The sequence below is a fragment of the Balaenoptera ricei genome, chromosome 5 (genome assembly GCF_028023285.1).
Source record: "Balaenoptera ricei isolate mBalRic1 chromosome 5, mBalRic1.hap2, whole genome shotgun sequence".
NCBI lineage: Eukaryota > Metazoa > Chordata > Mammalia > Artiodactyla > Balaenopteridae > Balaenoptera > Balaenoptera ricei.
This window is the reverse complement of record NC_082643.1, coordinates 2475690-2502903: the sequence shown is the minus strand read 5'-3', so window position 1 is coordinate 2502903 and position 27214 is coordinate 2475690. Positions and strand designations below refer to the sequence as shown.

The following is a 27214-nucleotide window of genomic DNA, read 5'->3' as shown; positions in this document are numbered from 1 at the left end:
ATTTTGAGATCATATGGCTTAATCCATTAGTTTTTTGCCTTGTATTAGTAGTTAAATTATACCTGTTAACTTTTTCCTTTCCCAAAAGCTTTTAGCTCTTTAGTGATAAAGCAATCTGATCTCCATATCTGACAAGAAGACAACATGAGGTTGAGATAGATTGCTGAGTGACCTGTGAGACTTACAGGAGGGATGTATACCCCCTTAAAGTGGGGATAGCTAGCAGTTTTTTTTAGTCTCTTTTGAGTAATGAAGACAAAAAAATATTTTAAAAAATTTAAAAAGCTGTACTTTACAATTTGTGGTAGAACATAAAGGGAAAAATACAGTGAAGTACCCTTTTCCCCAATCCCTGCTTTTTAACCAAGGTTTTGAAAAGCTAGGATTAAAATTACAACTTTAAGACACACATTTACATTTGAATAATTTATTAGAATAGACAACATTTATTTAAAAGGAGTTATGTATATAGATCTTCCTGATCTGAAAAATTATAGTTTATCCTCAATGTTGTACCTTCTTACAGCCCCTTTCCAGGGTTTTTGTAAGTTTTCAGTATGTGGCTAAAAGTAGCCGATTATAATTAATAAGACTTTTTTGGTAGCTGTAAGGTATGGCTTAGACTCCAGAAGCTTTCTCACTTACAAACGTTAAAATCCAAACAACTTCTCTGCTCTTCTATTTTCAGTTGCCTTTATATCAGAGTTGCTTTTATATCAGAGTTTATAGTGATTGTGAAAAGGGGGCATGAAAAATAGCAACCCTGATGGACTGACATTAATTTTGTTCACAATACCTGGCATGATTTATTACTGTTGCACTTATGATCCTTGAGTGATTTTAAAATAAAATCCTCAAATTAAGGCTGCGTGTCTACTAGAACATTATAATTTTGCAAATAGAAAACTATAAATTTTTAAAAATGTTGGATCCAACTTTTAAGAACATGGCGTCTTACTATGAACCTATAGACAAGGACCGTCAGTCCCTCTGATTACTTACAACATTCAGATGTTTCTGTCACAAAGGGATACCAGGAAGTCATTTTGTAGTAATTGGCAAAATATTTGTCAAGTTGCGTAGACCATCCATTGTTGTCACCTAAAATAAAGATCACAGAGCAGAAAAGTTCAAGAACAGAAATATTCTGTTGCGTTGGGGAAAACAGGTCCTCTCTTTAAAATAATTTAATGACCTATATGAGAATAGAATCTAAAAAAAAGTGGATACAGGTATATGTATAACTGATTCACTTTGCTGTACAGCAGAAACTAACACAACATTGTAAATCAACTATACTCTGATAAAAATTAATTACAAAAATAACGAGTGATTGACAAACAGAGAAACGTCATCTGGGAGCTTGTCAGCAATGAGAATTTCTGGGTCCTTCACCTAGAGATCTTGATTTCATAGGCCTGAGATGGGTCCTGTAATCTCCATTTTTACCAGGCACTAGAGGTGATTCTTCAGCACGTAGTGTTTGTTTGAACCACACTTCAACAAACAGAACTTTAAAAAAAATTTTTTTAATTTTATATTGGAGTTTAGTTGGTTAACAATCTTGTGTTAATTTCAGGTGTACAGCAAAGTGATTCAGTTATACGTATCCATATATCTATTCTTTTTCAAATTCTAATTTGAAATTTAGTAATTTTGGTTATTACAGAGTATTGAGCAGAGTTCCTCGTGCTCTACAGTTGGTCCTTGTTGGTTATCTATTTTAAATATAGCAGTAACAAACAGTACTTTAGATGTACTGAAACACAGCACCCTGTTCTTACCATCTTTATTATAAACCCCTCAGTCTTCTTCAATCCTGTAAACTGATGTTGGAGATGGATGTATTAACATGGGAGATGGCTGGCCATGATTGTTAAATAGAAAAAGAAAAAAATAACATGACCAGCACAATCTCATTCTTTTTTTTTTTTTTTAATGCACTGTGGTATCACGGATCATGTTGAGTGATTATCCTTTGAGTGCTTACATATTTTCTCTTCTATATTTGCTGATTTTGATATTAGACTCCTATCATTTTTTAAATAAAATGAAACAAAAAATAGTAAAAGTCTTCATTTGGGGGGAAAATTTTTTTTTCTTCACAAGATTCCTCATGACCTTGCAGTTATTTTTGAATGAGACATGAGGCCAGTCAGGAGGTAGAATGGATGTGAATGGGGATGCAGGACCAGCTTCTCTGTGTCATCTGCAGATGGTACCAGCCTTCATCCCACTGCAGGTTGCGGGTGCATTTGAATGGGATCCTTTCCAGAGGTTTTAATATTTTTCCAGGATGCTGTTGGGACTCTTCAAGGATGCATAAACATATAAACAGGTGATAGAAATGATAAAAGTTTATCCTATTTTTTAAGTTACTATTAAATCTGGCATCTATTTTATAAGTTATTTCTGCCATGTATGTAAAATTCAAACCTGAGATTGAGTCTAGATAGTACAATTTTGTGTAGTTGTGTGGATTTGGTGAAATTGACTTAACCATATCCATGGTTTTAACTCTTATCAGAGGATTTCCAAGTTATTTTTCCAACTTGCACTTTATCTTGTGTAACATGGGATCAGTTCACTACAGGTACCTCAAACACAACATTCTCCAAAGGGAACACATTATCTGTCTCCATATAAACTTGCTATTCCTCCTAAATTCTCTGGATTGGTGAATGGTCCCTACAATCTATCAAACTGCTCAAAACAGAAAAGTTAAGTTTTTGGGAATATGCTTATATCTTATTAAATATAATTTGTACAATTTTCCTCCATTTCCATGTTATTTTCTTATTTTTTCATGGCTCATTAACTCTTCCATGAAGATTACATTTGGGGAAGGAAAGGCATTCTAACATAAGTGCTATGTATGCTTGTAAGAGTATACTTCCTATTAAAGTCCCACTAAAAATAAATTGGAAAGAAGATAGACTATTTAAACATTGTATTTATAGCAGTTTCCATCCTTTAGTATTACTTATTAGTTTTAAAACTTCTTTATTACAGAAGATTTCAAAATAAACACCAGTAGCAAAGTAGTATAATGATATCTCAAAGATTATTATATCTCAATATTATTATGATGTCTCACTGATATCATTATGATATCTCAGAGATGACTGATGGACCTCAAGTTTACCAACTGCAGATGTCAGCCTGAGACTCCAGCTGAGTGCCAGTAACTGCGCGGACAAGAGAAGCACCCCAGAAACAGCAAATCTCAGCTTCTGAACACCCAGGAACCAGGTCAAGGTGCCTCCCTGACCCTTGACATTGTAAAAAAGGTGGCACCTTAGGCAGAGTAAGAGGAGGAAGGGAAGGACATTTGAAAGAATGGGCTTGTTCAGGCAAATAGAGATGGTAGCTTGTTGCGACTGTGGGGATTTAGTGCATATTTGCTCCCTCTCCATTCTATCTTCGGTTTAGAATGCTTCCTTGTTCTTCAGAAGCCGGTAACTTAGATCTATGTTTTCCAGACCCCAAGCAGCTCAGGTTCTTGTTATAGAAAAGCTTCTACCAAAGGGACTCACTCCTGCGAGACTGGAAGTTTGTAGACACCAGTCTTGTGGGTACCTAGCGGAGGTGGGGCAGTTATCGTGGCCAGTCTCAGGTTCCAGCTTCCTGGGTGTGGAGCTGATGAACAGTAGTAATGGGGCAGATGCTTGCAACTATGGTGGTGTTTTCCCCACTCCTGACTCTTGCTTCTATTGTCTTTATAATGACTCTATAAACACATTCTTCTCTGTATGAAATCTCTTTTTCTTAAGCAAAAGCGAAAAAAAAAAAAATCTAGAGTGGTTTCTCTTTCCTCCTTCCAGAAGGGATTGCAGATAACCGAATCTCAAGGATAGTAAGGTTGGGCTGGTTATCTGACCTGGATGGTTTTGAAGATAACGGTAGCCCTGTCACCATTACAAAATGGTACTTTCATAGTTTATGGCACACAGCAACCACAAAAAGTTGTTTAAATGATCACTCTTGGCTTCCTGTGATTATGAGCCTCTTCGAAGGATAGACTCTGGCAAAGTGGATGCTATGGTAACTCATCAGAATGAAAATGGGAAATGTCAAGGGCTGTGGAATGAGATGACTATGGAGATGGCCCTGGAGAGATTAAGGAAAGAAAATGACAAGCTCAGGGTATGATGTCATCAGCTCAAGAAAATTCAGAGAACCAGGGAGCGGCCATGACTACCCTAAGATAATCTTTTATCTCTTGGGATCTCAGGACTCAGATAGAATCTGATCCAATGGGTTGCTAAGGTTACAACATAAACTGAATTCACATTTTGTCCTGTCTTTTAAGTGCACATTAGGACACTGATTTGGAAAGAGAGGGACCCTGCGAATTGTAATGGGACTTTTGAATGTGTTCAGTTGAATTTGCAAACCCTAAATCTTCATCCCACTGAGCCTCCGTGCCCAGCATAAATGGGTCCCTTCCCCTGTCTGACCAGGTAACTTTTTTGTTGGAGGCCTGCTAGTTACTTTACTTGATGAAAATAACTTGTCAACTCTCCTAGTAACTCTATTTCGTCATTATTGTGAACTCTACTTACAGATGGAAAGACTGATTCTGAGAACTTTAAGTGATTTGACTAAGAAACAGAATTATTAAAAATAACCAAAGAATTAAAATAATACAATTATTTTAATGTTTTCTTTTCTAGGTCCAAAGATGATTGAATCAGTTTATATTCCTCTTATAGAATTTCCAACTTTTATACGACATTGTCTTTAAATATTTAGCTGTTACTATCTGTTTCCTATTTATTGTTCTATTGCCTGTTTCATTTCCATTCTTGAGGCTCTTACATCAGCATTGCGTGAATTATACAAAAAATTATTTAACAACCAGAAGTAGTTATTAACTGGAATTTAAGCTCATCATTATTATTATCCAAGGATCAATGGAAGTATTGTGAATCATTTGTAAAAAAAAATTTAAAAATAGATTAATTTTCATACTAATGTTATGAATTTTTATACATTTATAAATGTTACAGATGAAACATGTGGTAAGAGAAGTCTTTTGGCTCTGGGTAGGTTGAGGCGCTGATTATTTTTACAGGCGAGTTTTTGTGTATCTACAGAGCGAGGGTGGAAAGGTCTGAAGGACACAACCCCGCAGGCTGCCAGGGCCTGGTTGGGGGCGGGGCAGATGGCGCCCATGCTCACATTCGTGACCTGACCCATCCTCCTGGACCTCAGAACACAGGGATGGGACTCAGGTGAGGGGGCTGTGTCGCAGGGCTGGGCCTGTATCCGCGGGTGGCGTCTCACAGTTGCTGTGACATTCATGAGACAGAGTGGTTGGGTGACCGCCAGAAGACGTTGCTTTTCCTTCTCTCTTGTTCTTCAGCAGGCCCTATAGTTAACTGAGCTTTTCAAGTGAACTGTTGCAATTTGCTGCATTCTTACCATTAATAGGTGGTGCAGTGCTTAACGTCTGTTCTAAAGGGGTTCACTATACACGGTGTAGTTGTAACACTTTAGTCCAACAAATCCAAGTGATGTAGTTATTTATGCTACTTCTCTTCTCTGTCTCTTTCTTAATCTTATTCTTTTCTCTCCTTTTCTACCTCATTGTACCTCAACACACACACACACACACACACACAGTTGAAAAGAGAGGGAAAAGAGAAAGAGAGGTGATGGGGAACTTGAGAATGCAGAAGGAAACAGGACAAGACGGCTTATATTTCTCCCAAGTGAGAGCATATATTTTGCATCTTCAAACAAACAAGCTTCTTTGCAATTAGCATTTACCTTCTTTCCTGCCTTCCCAAAGCATTTTCTTCTTCCCACCCATTACTTCCTCTCATCAGAAAGCAGGAACACAGAACACAGAAGATGTAGCCAAAATCACAAAGTTGGAAAGTTAGCATTTTTAAGAAAACAGCTTTTGGAATATGTGTTTCTATATTTTAAATCCCATATCCTTCATATTTTAAGGATGTATGGGGCAGTGAGCCGAATGGTTTTCATACTTTACTTATGATCCCACTGAAATTTGACTCTCTGATTTTTCTTGAGGTATCGCAGAGTAGAGAGCACAGTACAAGAGGATATTGTGTTGGGGGATATGTTTTCTAGTATGTGTTGGTAGTGCTGTATGAACAGCATTAAGTATATATATTTACTAAAAATAGGTTTTTTTAAAACTAAAAACATGTAATGATGCTCTGAATAAGAATGAATGATGTAGACCAAGAAAAATCTGGTCTTGCATACTGCCTGAACAAGTATGTGCTAATTCAGTGAATGAATGAATGAATGGGTCTCTGTCCTCAAAGACACTTCAGAGAAAACCCAGCCTCCCTGATGTTATAATAAAATTTGGGAACTGGGGCACTTAACAAAAACACAGATTTCCAGGCTCCTCTACTGGAGACTCTGATTTATTTGGTCAGTATGGGGTCTGGGGGTCTATATATTCCATCGATGCCCTGGGGGAATCTTACAACAAGTTTTGGAAGAACTGCATTATGGGATTTTCTCCGACTAGAGCCCTTCTCATGTTGCAGTGGAGGACGGCTAGATTTAGCAAAAGAAAAATCCTGTCAATCAGAAGGATCAGATTTCTTTTCCTTAGTAAAGTTGCTGACTGTTAACAAGATGAATGCAAGTAGTCCATAATTTAAGGGCACTTTGCTCATATATCTTGTTACACTTATTATAATCTGCTTCATACTGTGCCTATTTATATATGTATTTTATCTCCTTATGAGAGTATGATAGGAATTAATCTTCTTAACTTATGTATTTTTATTGCCTCAGTGACTTCTAAGGTACTTTTTTTTTAAAATTTTATTTATTTATTTATTTATTTATTTATTTATTTATTTATTTATGGCTGTGTTGGGTCTTCGTTTCTGTGCGAGGGCTTTCTCTAGTTGCGGCAAGCAGGGGCCACTCTTCATCGCGGTGCGCGGGCCTCTCACTATCGCGGCCTCTCTTGTTGCGGAGCACAGGCTCCAGACGCGCAGGCTCAGTAGTTGTGGCTCACGGGCCTAGTTGCTCCGCGGCATGTGGGATCTTCCCAGACCAGGGCTCGAACCTGTGTCCCCTGCATTGGCAGGCAGATTCTCAACCACTGCGCCACCAGGGAAGCCCGGTACTTTTAATATAGATAAAACATGACTTTTACTAGCTCTCCTAAAGTATATAAAATAGTAAATCATTATTTCATTTGCACCTACTATTAGTTATAATTTAGTTTTATGGAAAAGTGGGTTAGACACACCAATCTGAATTCTGGAGAATGCATCTCTCTCCTCCATGCTCTCACATTCCCTGGCATTGGCGCCGGGGGTGGGTGTGTGACGTGTCAAGGGTTGAGGTCTGGATGGGAATGGGAAAGGTCCAAGTTTCTTGCAAGCACTGCATAGTTGTGACGGTGCTATATTAGGCTTTCCCCAAATTGCTTCCCAAGATTCTTCTTGAGAAGAGAGTTCTGTGGTTAAATATGCTTGGGAAATGCTGAATCCTGTATCCCCACTTGGAATTAATAATGCAGGCTAGTATGACGAAAGGAGAAATCAGCCTCAAAGAAATAGCTTTAATTTTGTTGAACCCTTTTATATGCCATCTTTTAATACATGTTGGGAACTGTTTGCTTCTGCATTTGCACAAGAAGACTCACAGACTTAGAGAACGAACTTACGGGTACCAGGGGGGACAGGTGGAGGGGAGGGAGTCTGGGATTGACATGTATACACTACTATATTTAAAATGGATAACCAACAAGGACCTACTGTACAGCACAGGGAACTCTACTCAACGTAATGCGGCAGCCTGGATGGGAGGGGAGTTTGGGGGAGAATGGATACATGTATATGTACGGCTGAGTCACTTTGTTGTGAAACTATCAGAGCATTGTTAATTGGCTATACTCCAATATAAGATAAAAAGTTAAAAAAAAAAGTCTAGATGAGTGGTTTTCAAAGTGCAGATCCGGGGCAAGTAGCATGAGCATCACTTGGGAACTTCACAGAAAAGCAAATTCTTGGGCTCCACTCCAGGGGCTTTCAATTAGAAACGCTGTAGATGGGGTCCAGCATTCTGCATTTTAACAAGCCCTCCAGCTGACCTGATGCCTGCTAACGTTTGAATTAAACACTCTAATTAATCACTTTCAAGGGGTTCTGAATTTGGTAATAAAATTGTCTGCATTGGGAAGTGGATCATTTCAAAACTTTAACAGGGGTGCTACTCACCCACTGTGTTAAAATGCAGATTTCTGGGCCCCATTCCTACCTACTAGATCAATGTTTCTGGGGGTGGAGCTCAGGACTCTGCACCTCTCACCAGCCGGCTGTGCCAGAGCACGGCTCCCAAACAGTCCTGTAGGTTTGCAGGGGCCATTCCTGGGGTCCTTTCATGTTTGGATTTTGAGTATTCAAAGTCGAGGGACTCATGCCTCTATCAGAGAGGAAGCCAGGACAAAGAAGGGTGCCATGATGCTGTGTGTTAAATGCTCTACACGTTCATGAAACTGAAGGCATAAATCCTATTGGCTACAATGTGGTTAATTTATAAAGTGTGGATTTATGCCACGCAGAGCATCCCTGATTCTCAGATATTTCCTCAGTTCTCAGCACCCATTCTTGGGACACAGTGGAGCATCTTTTCCTCAGAAATTAATGATCCCCAGAGTAGAGGTGCCCTGGGCCATTAAAATAGACCTTGAGGTGTCGCCTGGTCAGACAGACCAATTCATCAAACCAGTAGTGTGAGATCTCCTTGAATTTGAATGACAGTAGCTGTTTGCTGACGGAATACATATGTCTCTTTCTGGGTACTTTTATTTTTTATTTTATTTTTTAAATTAATTTTTATTGGATGATAGTTGATTTATAATGTTGTGTTGGTTTCTGCTGTGCAGGAAAGTGATTCAGTTATACATATACATGTATCCACTCTTTTTTAGATTCTTTTCCCATATAAGTCATTACAGAGTACTGAGTAGAGTTCCCTGTGCTATACAGTAGGTCCTTGTTGATTATCTATTTTATATATAGTAGTGTGTATATGTCAATCCCAATCTCCCAATTTATCCCTCCCTGCCTTTCCCACTTGGTAACCATAAGTTTGTTTTCACATCTGTGACTCAATTTCTGAGTACCTTTAGAGGCAACTCTGAAGAAAGTAAGGCTGTGACATTATCCTGGGGATTTTTTAAAGGAAACTGAAGCCGCTACAGAAACTGCCTTTTGTGTCCTATCTCATAGGAAGCGTTCTGAGCTGAAAGTCTTTGTGGAGTTAACTCAAACATCATTGAAGCATTGTTGGATAAACATAGATAAACATATTTGATGTTAAAACGAGGTTTGTATTTATAGAAAAGCCAGGGGTTCAGCTACATGCATTTTTCCAACTCTATTTTGAGAATAATAAATAGAAAACCAGTCATTTTTGAACGTACAATGCATAGTTGTGTATCAATACACATATTTATGACTTGTGTCACTTTTCCTCCTGTCTTTTTAAGCTTAAAAAAGACAAACTACCAACTTTAATGGAATATTCTAAGATGAGAACAGGGAAGTTCTACATCAAATTGCCTGGCATTGCCATAATCCTGACAGCTGTGTAAAAGGAAATGAAGGGATATTTAGCGTTCCAGAATTTTAAAAGCAGGCCCACTTAAAAATTAAAAGGATCTTTGAATACACTTCAAACATTCTTATAATCCTATTAAAAAGTACGTATCATCACCATCATACCCATAAATAAATACTGTTTGTCTAATTCTCATAGATTAGTGACAGGCAAATAATCGGGGTTATTAATAAAGTTTCCTTTCCCTTGAATTCCTTGCACCCTGCCCTTTTCCGATAGCAAGAGTCTAGAATTTTCCACTTTCATTGCCTTGGAAAAGGGATGACACAGATGTCTGCAGATAACAAAAGAATCAAATTCTTAGTATTTGATTGTCAAAGGCCCAGGTTTGAGCACTGACAATAGATGTGGAAAAACAAATAAAGAAGAGCTGGGCTTTGCTGTTCCCAGACCAGACAAGAGACTTGGACCAGAAAGGGAGAGGAGAAAGGTCTGCCTGGGCTGAACCAGGGGGAAACCAGAAACTCCTCACCTTCATAATAGTTGCAAAGACCCTATTTCCACATAAGGTCACAATCTGAGGTGCTGGGTGGACATACATTTTTAGCAGATTCTAACTTACTGCATCACCCGAAATGTATTAGAGGAAGCTCCCGTTTTCCCTGTGGATCAAAGGAATACAAATATGGAAACAGCGGGACCAATGCCTTCATCCTTTTCCTGTGGACAAGGCTGTTACAGTGCAGAGCAGGGTGATGCTCAGAGGCTGCCAAGGAGAGCGTCTGAACCTGGGTCTTCGAGGCGGAGGGATTCAGCCTGCCTCCACCTGGGATGAGGATGCGCCAGCATGGCCGTGATGGGGAGCCCTTTATGGCACAGCCATTTGTTCATAATACACAGGCAGTGCTGGCAAATTCTAATCTGGGGACTCAAAGAGCTCCTTTTAAATAAAAGTCTGGATGTAATCAATACATTTCATAGCGTTTGAGAGTTTGATGGTATTTTATTTTATTTTATTTTTTTAATACATGTACATATATCCCCATAACTCCTCCCTCTTGCATCTCCCTCCCACCCTCCCTACCCCACCCCTCTAGGTGGTCACAAAACACCGAGCTGATCTCCCTGTGCTATGCGGCTGCTTCCCACTAGCTATCTATTATACATTTGGGAGTTTATATATGTCAGTGGGAGTTTATATATGTCAGTGCCACTCTCTCGCTTCGTCCCAGCTTACCCTTCCCCCTCCCCGTGTCCTCAAGTCCATTCTCTACGTCTGCGTCTTTATTCCTGTCCTGTCCCTAGGTTCTTCAGAACCATTTTTTTTTTTTTTTTTTTAGATTCCATATATATGTGTTAGCATACGGTATTTGTTTTTCTCTTTCTGACTTACTTCACTCTGTATGACAGACTCTAGGTCCGTCCACCTCACTACAAATAACTCAATTTCATTTCTTTTTAAGGCTGAGTAATATTCCATTGTATATATGTGCCACAACTTCTTTATCCATTCATCGATGCATACTTAGGTTGCTTCCATGTCCTGGCTATTGTAAATAGTGCTGCAGTGAACATTGTGGACATGACTCTTTTTGAATTATGGTTTTCTCAGGGTATATGCCCAGTAGTGGGATTGCTGGGTCGTATGGTAGTTATATTTTTAGTTTTTTAAGGAACCTCCCTACTGTTCTCCATAGTGGCTGTATCAATTTACATTCCCACCAACAGTGCAAGAGGGTTCCCTTTTCTCCACACCCTCTCCAGCATTTGTTGTTTGCAGATTTTCTGATGATGCCCATTCTAACCGGTGTGAGGTGATACCTCATTGTAGTTTTATTTGCATTTCTCTAATAATTAGTAATGTTGAGCACCCTTTCATGTGTTTGCTGGCAATCTGTGTATCTTCTTTGGAGAAATGTCTATTTAGGTCTTCTGCCCATTTTTGGATTGGGTTGTTTGTTTTTTTGATATTGGGCTGCATGAGATGCTTGTAAATTTTGGAGATTAATCCTTTGTCCATTAATTCGTTGGTAAATATTTTCTCCCATTCTGAGGTGTGTGTTTTCATCTTGTTTATGGTTTCCTTTGTTGTGCAAAAGCTTTTAAGTTTCATTAGGTCCCATTTGTTTATTTTTGCTTTTATTTCCATTTCTCTAGGAGGTGGGTCAAAAAGGATCTTGCTGTGATCTATGTGTTCTGCCTATGTTTTCCTCTAAGAGTTTGATAGTGTCTGGCCTTACATTTAGGTCTTTAATCCATTTTGAGTTTATTTTTGTGTACGGTGTAAGGGAGTGTTCTAAGATCATTATTTTACATATAGCTGTCCAGTTTTCCCAGCACCACTTATTGAAGAGGCTGTCTTTTCTCCACTGTATACTCTTGCCTCCTTTATCAAAGATAAGGTGACCATATGTGCGTGGGTTTATCTCTGGGCTTTCTATCCTGTTCCATTGATCTATATTTCTGTTTTTGTTCCAGTACTATACTGTCTTGATTACTGTGCTTTGTAGTATAGTCTGAAGTCAGGGAGTCTGATTCCTCCAGCTGCGTTTTCTTTCTCAAGATTGCTTTGGCTATTCGGGGTCTTTTGTGTTTCCATACAAATTGTGAAATGTTTTGTTCTAGTTCTGTGAAAAATGCCATTGGTAGTTTGATAGGGATTGCATTGAATCTGTAGATTTCTTTGGGTAGTATAGTCATTTTCACAATGTTGATTCTTCCAATCCAAGAACATGGCATATCTCTCCATCTGTTGGTATCATCTTTAATTTCTTTCATCAGTGTCTTATAGTTTTCTGCATACAGGTCTTTTGTCTCCTTAGGTAGGTTTATTCCTAGGTATTTTATTCTTTTCATTGCAATGGTAAATAGGAGTGTTTACTTAATTTCTCTCTCAGATTTTCCATCATTACTGTATAGGAATGCAAGAGATTTCTGTGCATTAATTTTGTATCCTGCTACTTTACCAAATTCATTGATTAGCTCTAGTAGTTTTCTGGTAGTGTCCTTAGGATTCTCTATGTATAGTATCATGTCATCTGCAAACAGTGGCAGCTTTAGTTCTTTTCCAGTTTGGATTCCTTTTATTTCTTTTTCTTCTCTGATTGCTGTGGCCAAAACTTCCAAAACTATGTTGAATAATAGTGGTGAGACTGGGCAACCTTGTCTTGCTCCTGATGTTAGTGGAAATGGTTTCAGTTTTTCACCATTGAGAATGATGTTGGCTGTGGGTTTGTCATATATGACCTTTATTATGTTGAGGTAAGTTCCCTCTATGCCTACTTTTTGGAAGATTTTTATCATAAATGGATGTTGAATTTTGTCAAAAGCTTTTCCTGCAACTATTGAGATGATCATATGGTTTTTCTCCTTCAGTTTGTTAATATGGTGTATCACATTGATTGATTTGCATATACCGAAGAATCCTTGCATTCCTGGGATAAACCCCACTTGATCATGGTGTATGATCCTTTTCATGTGCTGCTGCATTCTGTTTGCTAGTATTTTGTTCAAGATTTTTACATCTATGTTCATAAGTGATATTGGCCTGTAGTTTTCTTTCTTTGTGACATCATCATCTGGTTGGTATCAGGGTGATGGTGGCTTTGTAGAATGAGTTTGGGAGTGTTCCTCCCTCTGCTATATTTTGGAAGAGTTTGAGAAGGATAGGTGTTAGCTCTTCTCTAAATCTTTGACAGAATTCGCCTCTGAAGGCATCTGGTCCTGGGCTTTTGTATGTTGGAAGATTTTTGATCACAGTCTCAATTTCAGTGCTTGTGATTGTCTGTTTATATTTTCTATTTCTTCCTGGTTCAGTCTCGGAAGGTTGTGCATTTCTAAGAATTGGTCCATTTCTTCCAGGCTGTCCATTTTATTGGCATATAGTTGCTTGTAGTAATCTCTCATGATCCTTTGTATTTCTGCAGTGTCAATTGTTACTTCTCCTTTTTCATTTCTAATTCTATTGATTTGAGTCTTCTCCCTTTTTCTCTTGATGAGTCTGGCTAATGGTTTATCAATTTTGTTTATCTTCTCAAAGAACCAGCTTTTAGTTTCATTGATTTTTGCTATTGTTTCCCTCATTTCTTTTTCATTTATTTCTGATCTGATCTTTATGATTTCTTTCCTTCTGCTAGCTTTGGGGTTTTTTTGTTCTTCTTTCTCTAATTGCTTCAGGTGCAAGGTTAGGTTGTTTATTCGAGATGTTCCTTGGTTCTTGAGGTAGGGTTGTATTGCTATAAACTTCCCTCTTAGAACTGCTTTTGCAGCATCCCATAGGTTTTGGGTCATCGTGTTTTCATTGTCATTTGTTTCTAGGTATTTTTTTATTTCCTCTTTGATTTCTTCAGTGATCTCTTGGTCATTAAGTAGTGTATTGTTTAGCTTCCATGAATTTGTATTTTTTACAGATTATTTTCCTGTAATTGATATCTAGTCTCATAACGTTGTGGTCAGAAAAGATACTTGATATGATTTCAATTTTGTTAAATTTACCAAGGCTTGATTTGTGACTAAAGATATGATCTATTCTGCAGAATATTCCATGAGCACTTGAGAAGAAAGTGTATTCTGTTGTTTTTGGATGGAATGTCCTATAAATATCAATTAAGTCCATCTTGTTTAATGTATCATTTAAAGCTTGTGTTTCCTTATTTATTTTCATTTTGGATGATCTGTCCATTGGTGAAAGTGAGGTGTTAAAGTCCCCTACTATGATTGTGTTACTTTTGATTTCCCCTTTTATGGCTGTTAGCATTTGCCTTTTGCATTGAGGTGCTCCTATGTTGGGTGCATAAATATTTACAGTTGTTATATCTTCTTCTTTGATGGATCCCTTGATCATTATGTAGTGTCTCTCTGTCTCTTGTAATAGTCTTTATTTTGTCTGATATGAGAATTGCTACTCCAGCTTTTTTTTGATTTCCATTTGCATGGAATATCTTTTTCCATCCCCTCACTGTTAGTCTGTATGTGTCCCTAGGTCTGAAGTGGGTCTCTTGTAGACAGCATATGTGTGGGTCTTCTTTTTGTATCCATTCAGCCAGGCTATGTCTTTTGGTTGGAGCATTTAATCCATTTATATTTAAGGTAGTTATCGATATGCATGTTCCTACTACCATTTTCTTAATTGTTTTGTTTTTGTTTTTGTAGGTCTTTTCCTTTTCTTTTGTTTCCTGCCTAGAGAAGTTCCTTTAGCATTTGTTGTAAAGCTAATTTGGTGGTGCTGAATTCTCTTAGCTTTTGCTTGCCTGTAAAGGTTTTAATTTCTCTGTTGAATCTGAATGAGATCCTTGCTGGGTAGAGTAATCTTCATTGTAGGTTTTTCCCTTTCATCACTTTAAATATGTCCTGCCACTCTCTTCTGGCTTGCAGAGTTTCTGCTGAAAGATCAACTGTTAACCTTATGGGGATTCCCTTGCATGTTATGTGTTGTTTTTCCCTTGCTGCTTTTAATATTTTTTCTTTGTATTTAATTTTTGATACTTTGATTAATATGTGTCTTGGTGTGGTTCCCCATGGATTTATCCTGTATGGGACTTTCTGCACTTCCTGCACTTGATTAACTATTTCCTTTCCCATATTAGGGAAGTTTTCAACTATAATCTCTTCATATATTTTCTTGGTGGTTTTCTTTTTCTCTTTTTCTTCTGGGACCCTTATAATTCGAATGTTGTGTTTAATGTTGTCCCAGAGGTCTCTGAGACTGTCCTCAATTCTGTTCATTCTTTTATCCTTATTCTGCTCTGCAGTAGTTATTTCCACCATTTTATCTTCCAGGTCACTTATCCATTCTTCTTTCTCAGTTATTCTGCTACTGATTCTTTCTAGAGAATTTTAAATTTCATTTATTGTGTTGTACATCATTGTTTGTTTGCTCTTTAGTTCTCCTTGTTAAACATTTCTTGTATTTTCTCCATTCTGTTTCCAAGAGTTTGGATCATCTTTACTATCATTATTCTGAATTCTTTTTCAGGTAGACTGCCTATTTCCTCTTCATTTGTTTGATCTGGTGGGTTTTTACCTTGCTCCTTCATCTGCTGTGTATTTCTCTGTCTTCTCATTTTGCTTAAGTTACTGTGTTTGGGGTCTCCTTTTTGCAGGCTGCAGGTTCGTAGTTCCCGTTGTTTTTGGTGTCTGTCCCCGGTGGCTAAGGTTGGTTCAGTGGGTTGTGTAGGCTTCCTGGTGGAGGGGACTGGTGCCTGTGTTCTGGTGGATGAGGCTGGATCTTGTCTTTCTGGTGGGCAGGTCCACATCTGGTGGTGTGTTTTGGGGTGTCTGTGGCCTTATTATGATTTTAGGCAGCCTCTCTGCTAATGGATGGGGCTGTGTTCCTGTCTTGCTAGTTGTTTGGCATAGGGTGTCCAGCACTGTAGCTTGCTGGTCGTTGAGTGGAGCTGGGTCTTAGCGTCGAGATGCAGAACTCTGGGAGGGCTTTTGTCGTTTGATATTATGTGGAGCCAGGAGGTCGCTGGTGGACAAATGTCCTGAACTTGGCTCTCCCACCTCAGAGGCACAGGCCTGACAACTGACCGGAGTACCAAGACCCTGTCAGCCACATGGCTCAGAGGAAAAGGGAGGAAAAAAGAAAGAAGGAAAGAAAGAATAAAGTTATTAAAATAAAAAGTAACTATTAAAAAAATTAAAAAGTAATTAAAAAAAAGAAAGAAAGAAGAAAGCATCCAAACCCAAAAAACATATCCACCAATGATAACAATTCTTAAAACTTTACTAAAAAAAAAACAAAACAACGGACAGACAGAACCCTAGGACAAATGGTAAAAGCAAAGCTATACAGACAAAATCACACACAGAAGCAGACACATACACACTCACAAAAAGAGAAAAAGCGAAAAATAGATATATATCGTTGCTCCCAAAGTCCACCTCCTGAATTTGGGAGGATTCGTTGTCTATTCAGGTATTCCACAGATGCAGGCACATCAACTTGATTGTGGAGATTTAATCCGCTGCTCCTGAGGCTGCTGGGAGAGATTTCCCTTTCTCTTCTTTGTTCGCACAGCTCCCGGGGTTCAGCTTTGGATGTGGCCCCGCCTCTGCGTGTAGGTCGCCTGAGGGCGTCTGTTCCCGCCCAGACAGGACGGGGTTAAAGGAGCAGCTGCTTCGGGGGCTCTGGCTCACTCAGGCGGGGGGAGGGAGCGGTACGGAGGAGGCGGGGCGAGCCTGCGGCGTCAGAGGCGTCGTGACGTTGCAGCAGCCCGAGGCGCGCCGTGCGTTCTCCCGGGGACGTTGTCCCCGGATCACGGGAGCCTGGCCGTGGCGGGCTGCACCGGCTCCCGGGAGGGGCGGTGTGGAGAGTGACCTGGGCTCGCACACAGGCTTCTTGGTGGCGGCAGCAGCAGCCTTAGCGTCTCACGCCCGTCTCTGGGGTCCGCGCTGATGGCCGCGGCTCGCGCCCATCTCTGGAGCTCGTTTAGGCGGCGCTCTGAATCCCTCTCCTCGCGCACCAGGAAACAGAGAGGTAAGAAAAAGTCTCTTGCCTCTTCGGCAGCTGCAGACTTTTCCCGGACTCCCTCCCGGCTCGCCGTGGCGCACTAGCCCCTTCAGGCTGTGTTCACGCCGCCAACCCCAGTCCTCTCCCTGCGACCGCAGCCCGAGCCTCAGCTCCCAGCCCCGCCCGCCCCGGCGGGGGAGCAGACGAGCCTCTCGGGCTGGTGAGCGCTGCTCGGCGCCGAGCCTCCGTGCGGGAATCTCTCCGCTTTGCCCTCCGCACCCCTGTGGCTGCGCTCTCCTCCGCGGCTCCGAAGCTCCCCCCTCCGCCACCCGCAGTCTCCGCCTGTGAAGGGGCTCCTAGTGTGTGGACACCTTTCCTCCTTCACGGCTCCCTCCCGCTGGTGCAGGGCCCGTCCCTATTCTTTTGTCTCTGTTGTTTCTGTTTTCTTTTGCCCTCCCCAGGTACGTGGGGATTTTCTTGCCTTTTGGGAGGTCTGAGGTCTTCTGCCAGCGTTCAGTGGGTGTTTTGTAGGAGTTGTTCCACATGCAGATGTATTTCTGGTGTATTTGTGGGGAGGAAGTTGATCACTGCGTCTTACTCTTCCACCGTCTTGAAGGTCTTCAATCCTTTTCTATTTTTAAAGTGCTTCAGGTTATAAGATTCCACTTTCCCGGCCAAAATTCTATTTAAGGCATACTATAGACCGTCATGAGATCTCAAAGCACATTCATTATAATGTTGCTGATCTCCGTTTTCCAAGAGTAGAGAATGAAGGCCGAGGGAAGTAAGATGTGAGGGTGTCAGAGGAAGGGACGGAGTCCCACCCCTCTGATGCTATTTTTTTTTTTTAATAGTAATCTTTTATTTATTTATTTTTATTTTTATTTTTGGCTGTGTTGGGTCTTCGTTTCTGTGCGAGGGCTTTCTCCAGTTGTGGCAAGTGGGGCCACTCTTCATCGCGGTGCGCGGGCTTCTCACCATCGCGGCCTCTCTTGTTGCGGAGCACAGGCTCCGGACGCGCAGGCTCAGTAGTTGTGGCTCAGGGGCCCAGCCGCTCCGCGGCATGTGGGATCCTCCCAGACCAGGGTTCGAACCCGCATCCCCCGCATTAGCGGGCAGACCCTCAACCACTGCGCCACCAGGGAAGCCCCTGATGCTATTTTAATATTTTCACTTTTACTACCAAGTTGGCACTCAGTTTGAAATCGACAAAGATAATTCCTGAATGAGAGTCTCACACCTTTTTGTAATCAGGTTCCCTTGGTATTTACCCAGACATATTCTCCCAAGTATCTAAGAGTTTTAGCTGAAACAGTGAAAGGTCCCTCCTTTTTTGGTTCGTCATTGTCACACTAAACACTACTGTAATGACTCAAAGATTTCTTTTTTGGCCTCTTTTCTGACTGCATCTGTGAAAGTTCCGCATGGAGATGAATAAATGGGTTAGTAATACATGGCAGAAACATATGGGAATATATCAAATGGCATAATTCGGGAAAAATTTGTACATTTCCATATTGGAGTTTATCAGTAAAGATCAAAGTTATGAAAACGGTGCAATCAATTTTGACTAGGACTTCCCTGGTTTGGAGTTCAGTCAAATGTAAACAATTCCTGGGATAGAATGAAAAAGATGTGAACTCCAGAATAATTGCCTAGTAGACATATATATAAATTCTGTATTGCCCAAATATTTTAGAAAGAAGGGATCCTTGTGAATGCAACTGAAAACTTTAATCATTTTATATCAAAAACTTGATTTAAACTTTTCCTTGCATTGTGTCCATAAAAATTTTTCAGTGATTTGATACCTTACGCTTTTTGTACTGAGATATTTTACTCTTTTTTAATATTTTATATTCTTTTGTTTTTTATGGGTTTTCTAAGAGAACTGGAAAATTATAGTCAAATTAGACTACTTGTTTAAGATGTCTGTGATAATACAAAAGTAACAGTCCTTTCTAAATATAATTAGTTTATATTATAGTTCAATCCATGGGGAGTCAGCTTAACTTATTTGATGGTGTTTCATTTTCTTTTAGTGACTTCCTTAAATTTTATTACCACTATTTCCGTTTGACTTTTTTCTCCACTTTAATAATTACTATTGGTGTCAAAGTTAAGTAGCTTAAGGGAATAAGGGAGAGCTTTTCGGAGCTACTTTTTTAAGGATGTCTATTTATTTTATTTATTTATTTATTTATTTGTTTATTTGTTTATTTGTTTATTTATGGCTGTGTTGGGTTTTTCGTTTTTACTGTGCGAGGGCTTTCTCCAGTTGCGGCAAGTGGGGACCACTCTTCATCGCGGTGCGCGGGCCTCTCACCATCGCGGCCTCTCTTGTTGCGGAGCACAGGCTCCAGACGCGCAGGCTCAGTAGTTGTGGCTCACGGGCCCAGTCGCTCCGCGGCACGTGGGATCCTCCCAGACCAGGGCTCGAACCCGTGTCCCCTGCATTGGCAGGCAGACTCTCAACCACTGCGCCACCAGGGAAGCCCGGATATCTCTTTTAAAAGGTCTAACCAAGAAAAAAGTCCCCCTTCCATTAGAAAAAGATTTTTTATTTGACAATATACTAAGCTGTAAATGATCACTCTGAAAGTGATTTTTAGCTGTGGGTTTTCCTTGTATATCTAAGATATTGTATTTTATGTGATTGCAAATATATTTAATGCTGTTTATTCAAAGATGCATGAGGTTGACATATTCTGAAAAGGACCAACTTTCTGACTTGGTCCTTTTAGACCAAATTTAAATATGGACATCTTAAAAATGAACAGCTAGGGGAGCATAAATTATCCAGATACTATAAAATGCAGGAAGAAACCACAGCTAGTGAAGGAAATTGAAGTAATGAGAAGCAGGAAGAAATAGCTACATCTCATAATTTTTATGACCTGGACTGTAAAAATGGTGTGCAATTCTGACGCCCCTCTTGGGAAGTTCCAGCCCTTTCACACATGAACAGCAGCAGCATGTCAACTGGCCATCTTTGAGGTTTCGAGCGTAGTTCAATTTTTTGGTGTTTCCAGATGACTGCCACTAGTAGAGTGTCAACTTTTCTTACAGATACAAAAAAAATGGATAATAATTGTAATAATGGAGTTTGGTAGCAAGTTAGAATGCTTACACACCATACTGAAGTCTTGATGCAAGTTTAGTTCTGCCGTGGCTACTATTTCGCCTGCATCCCTTACTTCCTGCTCACTTGGGTTTAGGTCAGTGGTTCTCAAAGTCTACTGTGCATCTGAATGACACAGAGAGCTTATAGAAACTGCAGGGCCAGTGGCAGAGTTTCTGAGTGAATAGGGCTGGGATGGAGCCTGAGAACCTGCATTTCTAACAACTTCCTTGATGCTGCTGATGGGTTTGGTCCTGAAATACATTTGGGGATCTGCTGGTCTAGGTGAATTTCAGGAGAGTTATGTGATCCTGGCATAAGAAGACCAGGAACAGTGTAACATAATATTTGTTACAAAGACATGTCTTCATAAGAGTGGATTATGATTTTCCCCATATTTCCAAAATTGGACGTGGGGATTTTTAAATGTCGACAATGGTGAATAACAAAGATTTTAAAAGAGCATACTCTTTTTCGTCCAATAACATTTTAAAATATTAATTGCTTTCCAAATGTCACCTGTATTTTTAATAATTAGTAATAGTTGATTAAACAAATGCTGTTTATTTTCACATGCTAATATTTAAGGTATTTATACGCACATGTAGCTAGAACTTAAGTTATTTGATTCATGCTCTGAATATTTCTTTTTCATAAAAGTTAGTAGTACACACCATTCCCTGCTGATGTCCGAGATCCCTAAGATGATATATTAGCAAGATCTTGGGGACAGATTGCTTACACTACCTTGTCTCAACTTGCTTCATACTTCCCTTCACACCTACAAACCAGTACTTCCCTGGTTTGGAGTCCAATCAAATGTAAACAATTCCTCAGATAGAATTTCAAAGAGGTGAAATCCAGAGTAACTGCCAAGTATGGTAGTCAGTAATCTGGTCTGCCCAGATTTACTGCGTGCCCGTTACATGACAAGCATTTCTACCCCTGTAACTCACTTAATCCTCACAATAAATTTATTACTCCAATTTCACAGTAAGGAACGGGACTTAGCCCAAATAAATGATTTGCTGAAGTAACGACAGACAGAAAGAGGCAGTTCCAGGATCTGAGCCTGAACCTTCTGAGGCCTGGTTGAGGAATCTTGCTACAACTTTGTTTCTATTTTAAAAAGAAATCACAGGGAGATCAGCTCTGTGCTTTGTGCCCACCTAGAGTGGTGGGATAGGGAGGGTGGGAGGGAGACGCAAGAGGGAGGGGATATGGGGATATATGTGTATGTATAGCTGATTCACTTTGTTATACAGCAGAAACTAACACACCATTGTAAAGCAATTATACTCCAATAAAGATGTTAAAAAAAAAAAAAAGAAGAACAGTACGGCCGACTTAAAAATTGCTTCAAAATTTAAAAGGCTAGATCTCATGTTAAGTGTCCTCACCATAATAAAATTAAAAAAATTTAAAGTATAATGTTGGTATATAGTATACATTAAGTGCTTAATAAATATTAGTTCCTTGTCAAAAAAAAAAAAAAAAAAGAAATCAAAGAAGGTAAGGGAAATTTGTTGCTGTTGTGATTACTTTCGTAAACTACTCACAACTACTGATTTTATATGGACAGATTTAGAGTGCTAGTTGGGAGAAACTGATTCCAGCTTGGGATGAAATTGTTTTTCTAGATTTCTGTTTTAGCCAATGACAGGAATAAGGAAGCTTTTTGCCTTTTAAAAACTCCAAACATTTTGCAAAGCTGTTAAGTTACGAACACTTTTCTTGTTGAAAATGCACATGTACACAAATACACAGCATTTCATAGTTTTCAGGGATTTCCAGACCCAGCACCGCCCGAAGATTTTCTGGATTCTCACGGTCCACTGACCGTAAGATAAAAACCACCCTTCTGGGCAACTCAGCCCAAGGGTGGGGTAGGCGTGGCAGGAATGTTTTTACAGCTACTTGGAAATTAAAAGCAACTCCTTGGATTTTTTCTTTGGAAGTAAAGGTGTTAAAACCTGTATAATGAGCAGCTTATAAACTTAATGAAGTGAGCTAAATAATAATTAAAAACTAATTTATGAATACTGAGGTGGGTTTGATTTGAAAAAGAAAAGAATGGAGGACAAGAGATGGAAGAAAATAAGAAGGGGAGTTGAGAGAGAGTAAAGGAAGGAATGCCGGTGGGCAGCTAGAGAGGAGGAATAGAAGGGGAGACACATGGAAATGACGGGACAGAGAGGGAGAGGCTGGTCGCAGACCTGCAGAGAGTGAAAACACTGCAGGAAGAGCATGGGAAAGAGGAGGGAAAGAAGAAACAATTACGGAGGATGCATCTCCAACCCGATTTTGCTTCCCATTAAGTACTGTTTCCACAAGAGTCATGCCCATGCTTGTCATCAGAATTCAATTCTAAGTTTGAAGAAATAGACCTGAATGTCTTTCCTAGTGTTATATTCTCTCTATTAAACTTCACCAGTAATGAATATCCTTCAGGACCAAATATAGAAATCTGCATAATTTACCTCCCCCCAAAATAAACTACAGTTACATTTTCAGGAGATGGGGGAAAGCTTACCCACCTCCTGAATAACTATCCCTGAATCAAGAGGACACATACACACACACACCCCTACATACACACATAACTACAAAATCAAGAGTGTAGAAAAATATCACTTCTTCAAATATCAGCTGCTGTTTCAATAAGATAAATAAACAGACAAATCATGGTTGCTCCTGGAAATACTTAAATTAAAAGACAGACCTTCCTAAGGTCATGCAGGTGGGACTCTTTGAGTCACTGCGAGTTAATATTAATGTCTGTGGGAAAAGCAAATGTAATACCCACTGTGTCAAGCGTGGCTGCAGGCTTCCCTCCTCTGTCTGAACTCCTTGCACTTAGCTTTGAGCTGCGCTCTGCACGAGGAGGACTCCATTTCCCCTGCTGGAACAGGGCTGGCCTTGTGACGCGCTTTGGGAGGGATGTGGCAGAAGGGCCAGTGTCCCCAGCTGTCTCAGCCCAGGTTGCAGGCACGGGGACAGAGCCAACACACAGAGGCCTGCAGAGGCATCGAGAAAGCGCAGCAGAGGCGAGAAGACCATGTAGCTGATCTCAGCTGAGCCCAGCCGGGGTTGCTGCCCCACAGAATCTGAGCTAATACATAGGAAAGAATGGATTTTTCTTTTTTTAAATTGAAGTATAGTTGATTTACAATGTTGTGTTAATTTCCAGTGTACAGCAAAGTGATTCAGTTGTACATATATATGTCATACTAAGTAAATATATATATTTTCTTTTACAGATTCTTTTCCATTATAGTTTATTACAAGATAAAGAATATATTCCCTGTGCTGAACTCTACTGAATACACTGTAATGGTCTATATGGGGAAAAAATCTAAAAAAGAGTGAATATATGTATATGTACACCTGATTCACTTTGCTGTACAGCAGAAACTAACACAACATTGTAAAGCAACTATACTCCAATAAAAATTAATTTAAAAAAAGAATATATTCCCTGTGCTATACCTAGGTCCTTGTTGTTTATCTATATAGTGGTGTGTATATGTTAATCCCAAACTCCTAATTTATCCCTCCTACAACCCTTTTCCCTTCGGTAACCGTAAGTTTGTTTTCTATGCCTGTGATTCTGTTTCTGTTTTGTAAATAGGTCATTTGTGTCATAGTTTAGAATCCACATATAAGTGATATCATGTGATATTTGTCTTTGTCTGACTTACTTCACTTAGTACGATAATCTCTAGGTCCATCTATGTTGCTGCAAATGGCATTATTTCATTGTTTTTTACAGCTGAGTAGTATTCCACTGTGTAGATGTTATATATACACACCCACAAACATATATATGTATAAAACCGCATCTTCTTTATAAGAATGGATTATTTTAAGCTAATAAAATACATGTAAGATTTCCTTCAGCGCCATATGTTTTGTCTTTCAACTTCGTTTTCTCGTTTCCCGTTTCTCTCCGCACCGAGAGGTCTCAGCGCCTTGACCCTGGCCCCCCCTCCCCTGGCGCCACTGCGCCCCGACCCCGCCCAGCTGCGACTCGGGGCGCGCTCACCGCAGTTGTCCTCGTCCTGCTGGTTCCCGCAGTCGTCCACGCCATTGCAGTGGAGCAGCTGCGGCAGGCATCTGGTGGTGTTGCCGCAGGGGAAGTAGCCCAGGGCGCACGAGACATCCTGCCCGCTGCCGGCAGCCACTGGGAGGAGGGAGGGCAGAGAGGTTTACCCGAGGCACTGCCAGGAGCGGCTCCCCCACGTTCCACACACCTCCCCTCTTGGCACCCTGGCGGGTCCCACCCTCCTATGCAGCCTCCCCCCGCGCCCCAGCCTGACGCCAGCTGTTTTCCAAGAACCCCCACCCCTAAAGGATGCTCTTTTCCGTGTCCCCAGAGGATGCCAGGATTCTCCGCTCTTTGCTTTTCCTCACGTTTCCCACCTGGAATGTCCTCACCATCCCTCTTTTTCTATGAAATGTCTGCCCATACTTTACAGTGGAGCTCCATTCCCCTCTTCTCTTTCAAAACTATTTCATCCAATCATTTTAAAAATCACGACTTTCTTGCATTGTTACTGTTGGCTTAGAATTACGGCTGCTCTGACACTGGGGGAAGAAGAGGAGGGGCGGTAACAGGAAAGCACTGCTCATGCTCACTCACATGGGGGGTAGTTCCCGAGGGCAAGGTCCTGCGCAAGACACGGTGCTGTAGCATCAAATAAAATAGTTCCGGACCTTTTCACATTGGCTTCTTTTACTACGTAATACGCATTTAAGGTTCCTCCATGTCACTTCATGGCTTAGTAATTCACTTCTTTTTAGTACTAAATAGTATTCCTTTGTCTGAAGGTACCACAGTTTATCCATTCACCTAAGGAAAGGGCATCTTGGTTGTGTGCAAGTTTTGGCAATTTTTAATAAAGCTCCTATTAACATCTATGTGCAGGTTTTTGTGTGGAGGGACATAGATTAACTGTGCCATTTAAAACCTCAGATTTATAGGATTTCAAAGATTATTGCAGAATCCAAGATAATTCTGTTGCTTATTATCTTTACCAAGTTTGTAAATCATTGAGACCTTATAGAATAGTAATAATAGTCAATTATAAAGAAAAAGACAGAATAGTTTGAACAGTCAATAAAGCTTATTGTGTAAAAATGTATTTGTGGTCTATCCTCAAAACATGAAAAGAATAAAAGTGACTATTTCCTTTGTAAGATACAGTGGAACATTTTGATAACAAGGCAGGTGACATTCTCCTAGGGGAGAAATCCATCTATGTCAGGTTTTGACTGTCCTTACTTGTTTCAGAGAACATCATTTGATAAAGGAAATAGTCAAATCTATTTAATAATGAGCTTTTTGTACATAGTGTTCTCACTTGTGAAATTATTTAAAAATTATTTATCAATCTCTTCTCAACAAATTGATTAGAACAGAGTCAAGACAGGATTTGTATACCACAGGATGTCATTGGTAGAACATCACACATTTCAGAGACCTGCAGTGTACATATAAATACATTGATCTGTGTTGAGACTGTTTTATGTATTTATTAATTTTTTAAGAACCAACTTTAAAAATCAAGGGTTTCAGAACAATTCTTTGATGAATTGTCAGGCTTCAGTCACAGTGACTGTTTGAAGACATTTTAACTAAACATACCTGCCTGTGTTTTCATCCTGCTGTTTTGAAAATTCTTCTCTAACTTACTTTTATGAATATTGTACTTTTATGTCCTGTCTTTAAAATTTATATTTAGAAACAGGTATAGTTCTTTTTAAAAATTATTTATTTATTTATTTATTTAATTTTTTGGCTGCTTTGGGTCTTGATTGCTGCGTGCAGACTTTTCTCTCTAGTTGTGGCAGGTGGGGGGCTACTCTTCGTTGTGGTGCGCGGGCTTCTCATTGTGGTGGCTTCTCTTGTTGTGGAGCACGGGCTCTAGGCATGTGGGTTCAGTAGTTGTGGCTCGTGGGCCCTAGAGTGCGTGGGCTTCAGTAGTTGTGGTACATGGGCTCAGTAGTTGTGACTCGTGGGCTCTAGAGCACAGGCTCAGTAGCTGTGGAGCACGGGTTAGTTGCTCCACAACATGTGGGATCTTCCCAGACCAGGGCTCGAACCCGTGTCCCCTGCATTGGCAGATGGATACTTAACTACTGCACCACCAGGGAAGACCTAGAAACAGGTATAGCTCTTTAATGATAGTGTCATGAAATTAGTCCTACATTTTCATAACATTTTGATTCAACAAATAAATTTGCAATCTTAGAGATATTTTAAAAATAAGTTTTTTATTTTGAGATGATCTCAAACTTAAAGAGAAGTTGCAAATATATTATTAAGAGTGTTTTCCCCCTCTCAACCATTTGAGAGTAAGTTCCTGACCATGCTCCATCCCCCTAAAACTTTGGTGTGTATTTCCTACAAGAAAGGACATTCTCCTACTAGAAGGACATTCTCCACACTAGAACCATCAAAATTAGAAAACGAACATTGATCCCTTGCTGCCATTTAAATCTCAGAACGCATTCAAGTTTCACATATTGACCAAACAATGTCCTTCAGAGTGAAAGGATCTAGTTCACAGTCACTCCTTGCATTTTGTCGTCACAGTCCTTTAGTTTCCTTTGATCTGAAATCATTTCTCAGTCTTTCCTTATCTTGAATTATTTTGTAGAGTGCTCCTGAATGTTGGTTCATTTCATCATAGTTAGATTTAGGTTAGGCACCTTCGGCAAGAAATTCACAGAAGAGATGCTCATGTCAACCTGTCAGGTAGTGCAAGATCTGCTTTGTCCCATTCCTGGTGATGATCACTTCGGTCACCTCATCAAGGTGATGTCCCCCACACTTCTCCACTGTAAAGTTAGCCTTTGTGATTAATAAGCATCTTGTAGAGGGGGTCTTTGAAGCTATGTAAAAATCCCTTCTCCTGGTGAAGGTATTCCCCTGCTCTCTTCTGAACCAGGAGGAGAACAACCCTTATCACTAGAGAAGGAAAGTTGTCACTGAGATGAGTCTGCACGAGCAAACTACTAAAACAAGCCTCTCTTCCATTGGTTTCTCCATGGGTTTACCTGCCCAC

General features: G+C 40.0%; 1 protein-coding gene across 4 annotated transcripts in view; it reads right to left on the bottom strand.

The window, feature by feature from the left end:
- Positions 1–24293, bottom strand: part of RXFP1 (relaxin family peptide receptor 1) — a 72086-nt gene extending 47793 nt beyond the window's left edge. For 3 of the 4 annotated variants that reach the window (XM_059923869.1, XM_059923870.1, XM_059923871.1), the window contains exons 1-2: positions 24190–24293; positions 1003–1101 (exon numbers count right to left, since the gene is read on the bottom strand). In XM_059923869.1, coding sequence (XP_059779852.1) covers positions 1003–1045 — 43 coding nt within the window. In that variant the 5' untranslated portion in view covers positions 1046–1101; positions 24190–24293. Of the gene's footprint in view, positions 1–1002; positions 1102–24189 lie in introns of those variants that run through there. The other variant, XM_059923868.1, reaches the window with a different exon arrangement.
- Positions 24294–27214: the final 2921 nt, after the last annotated feature.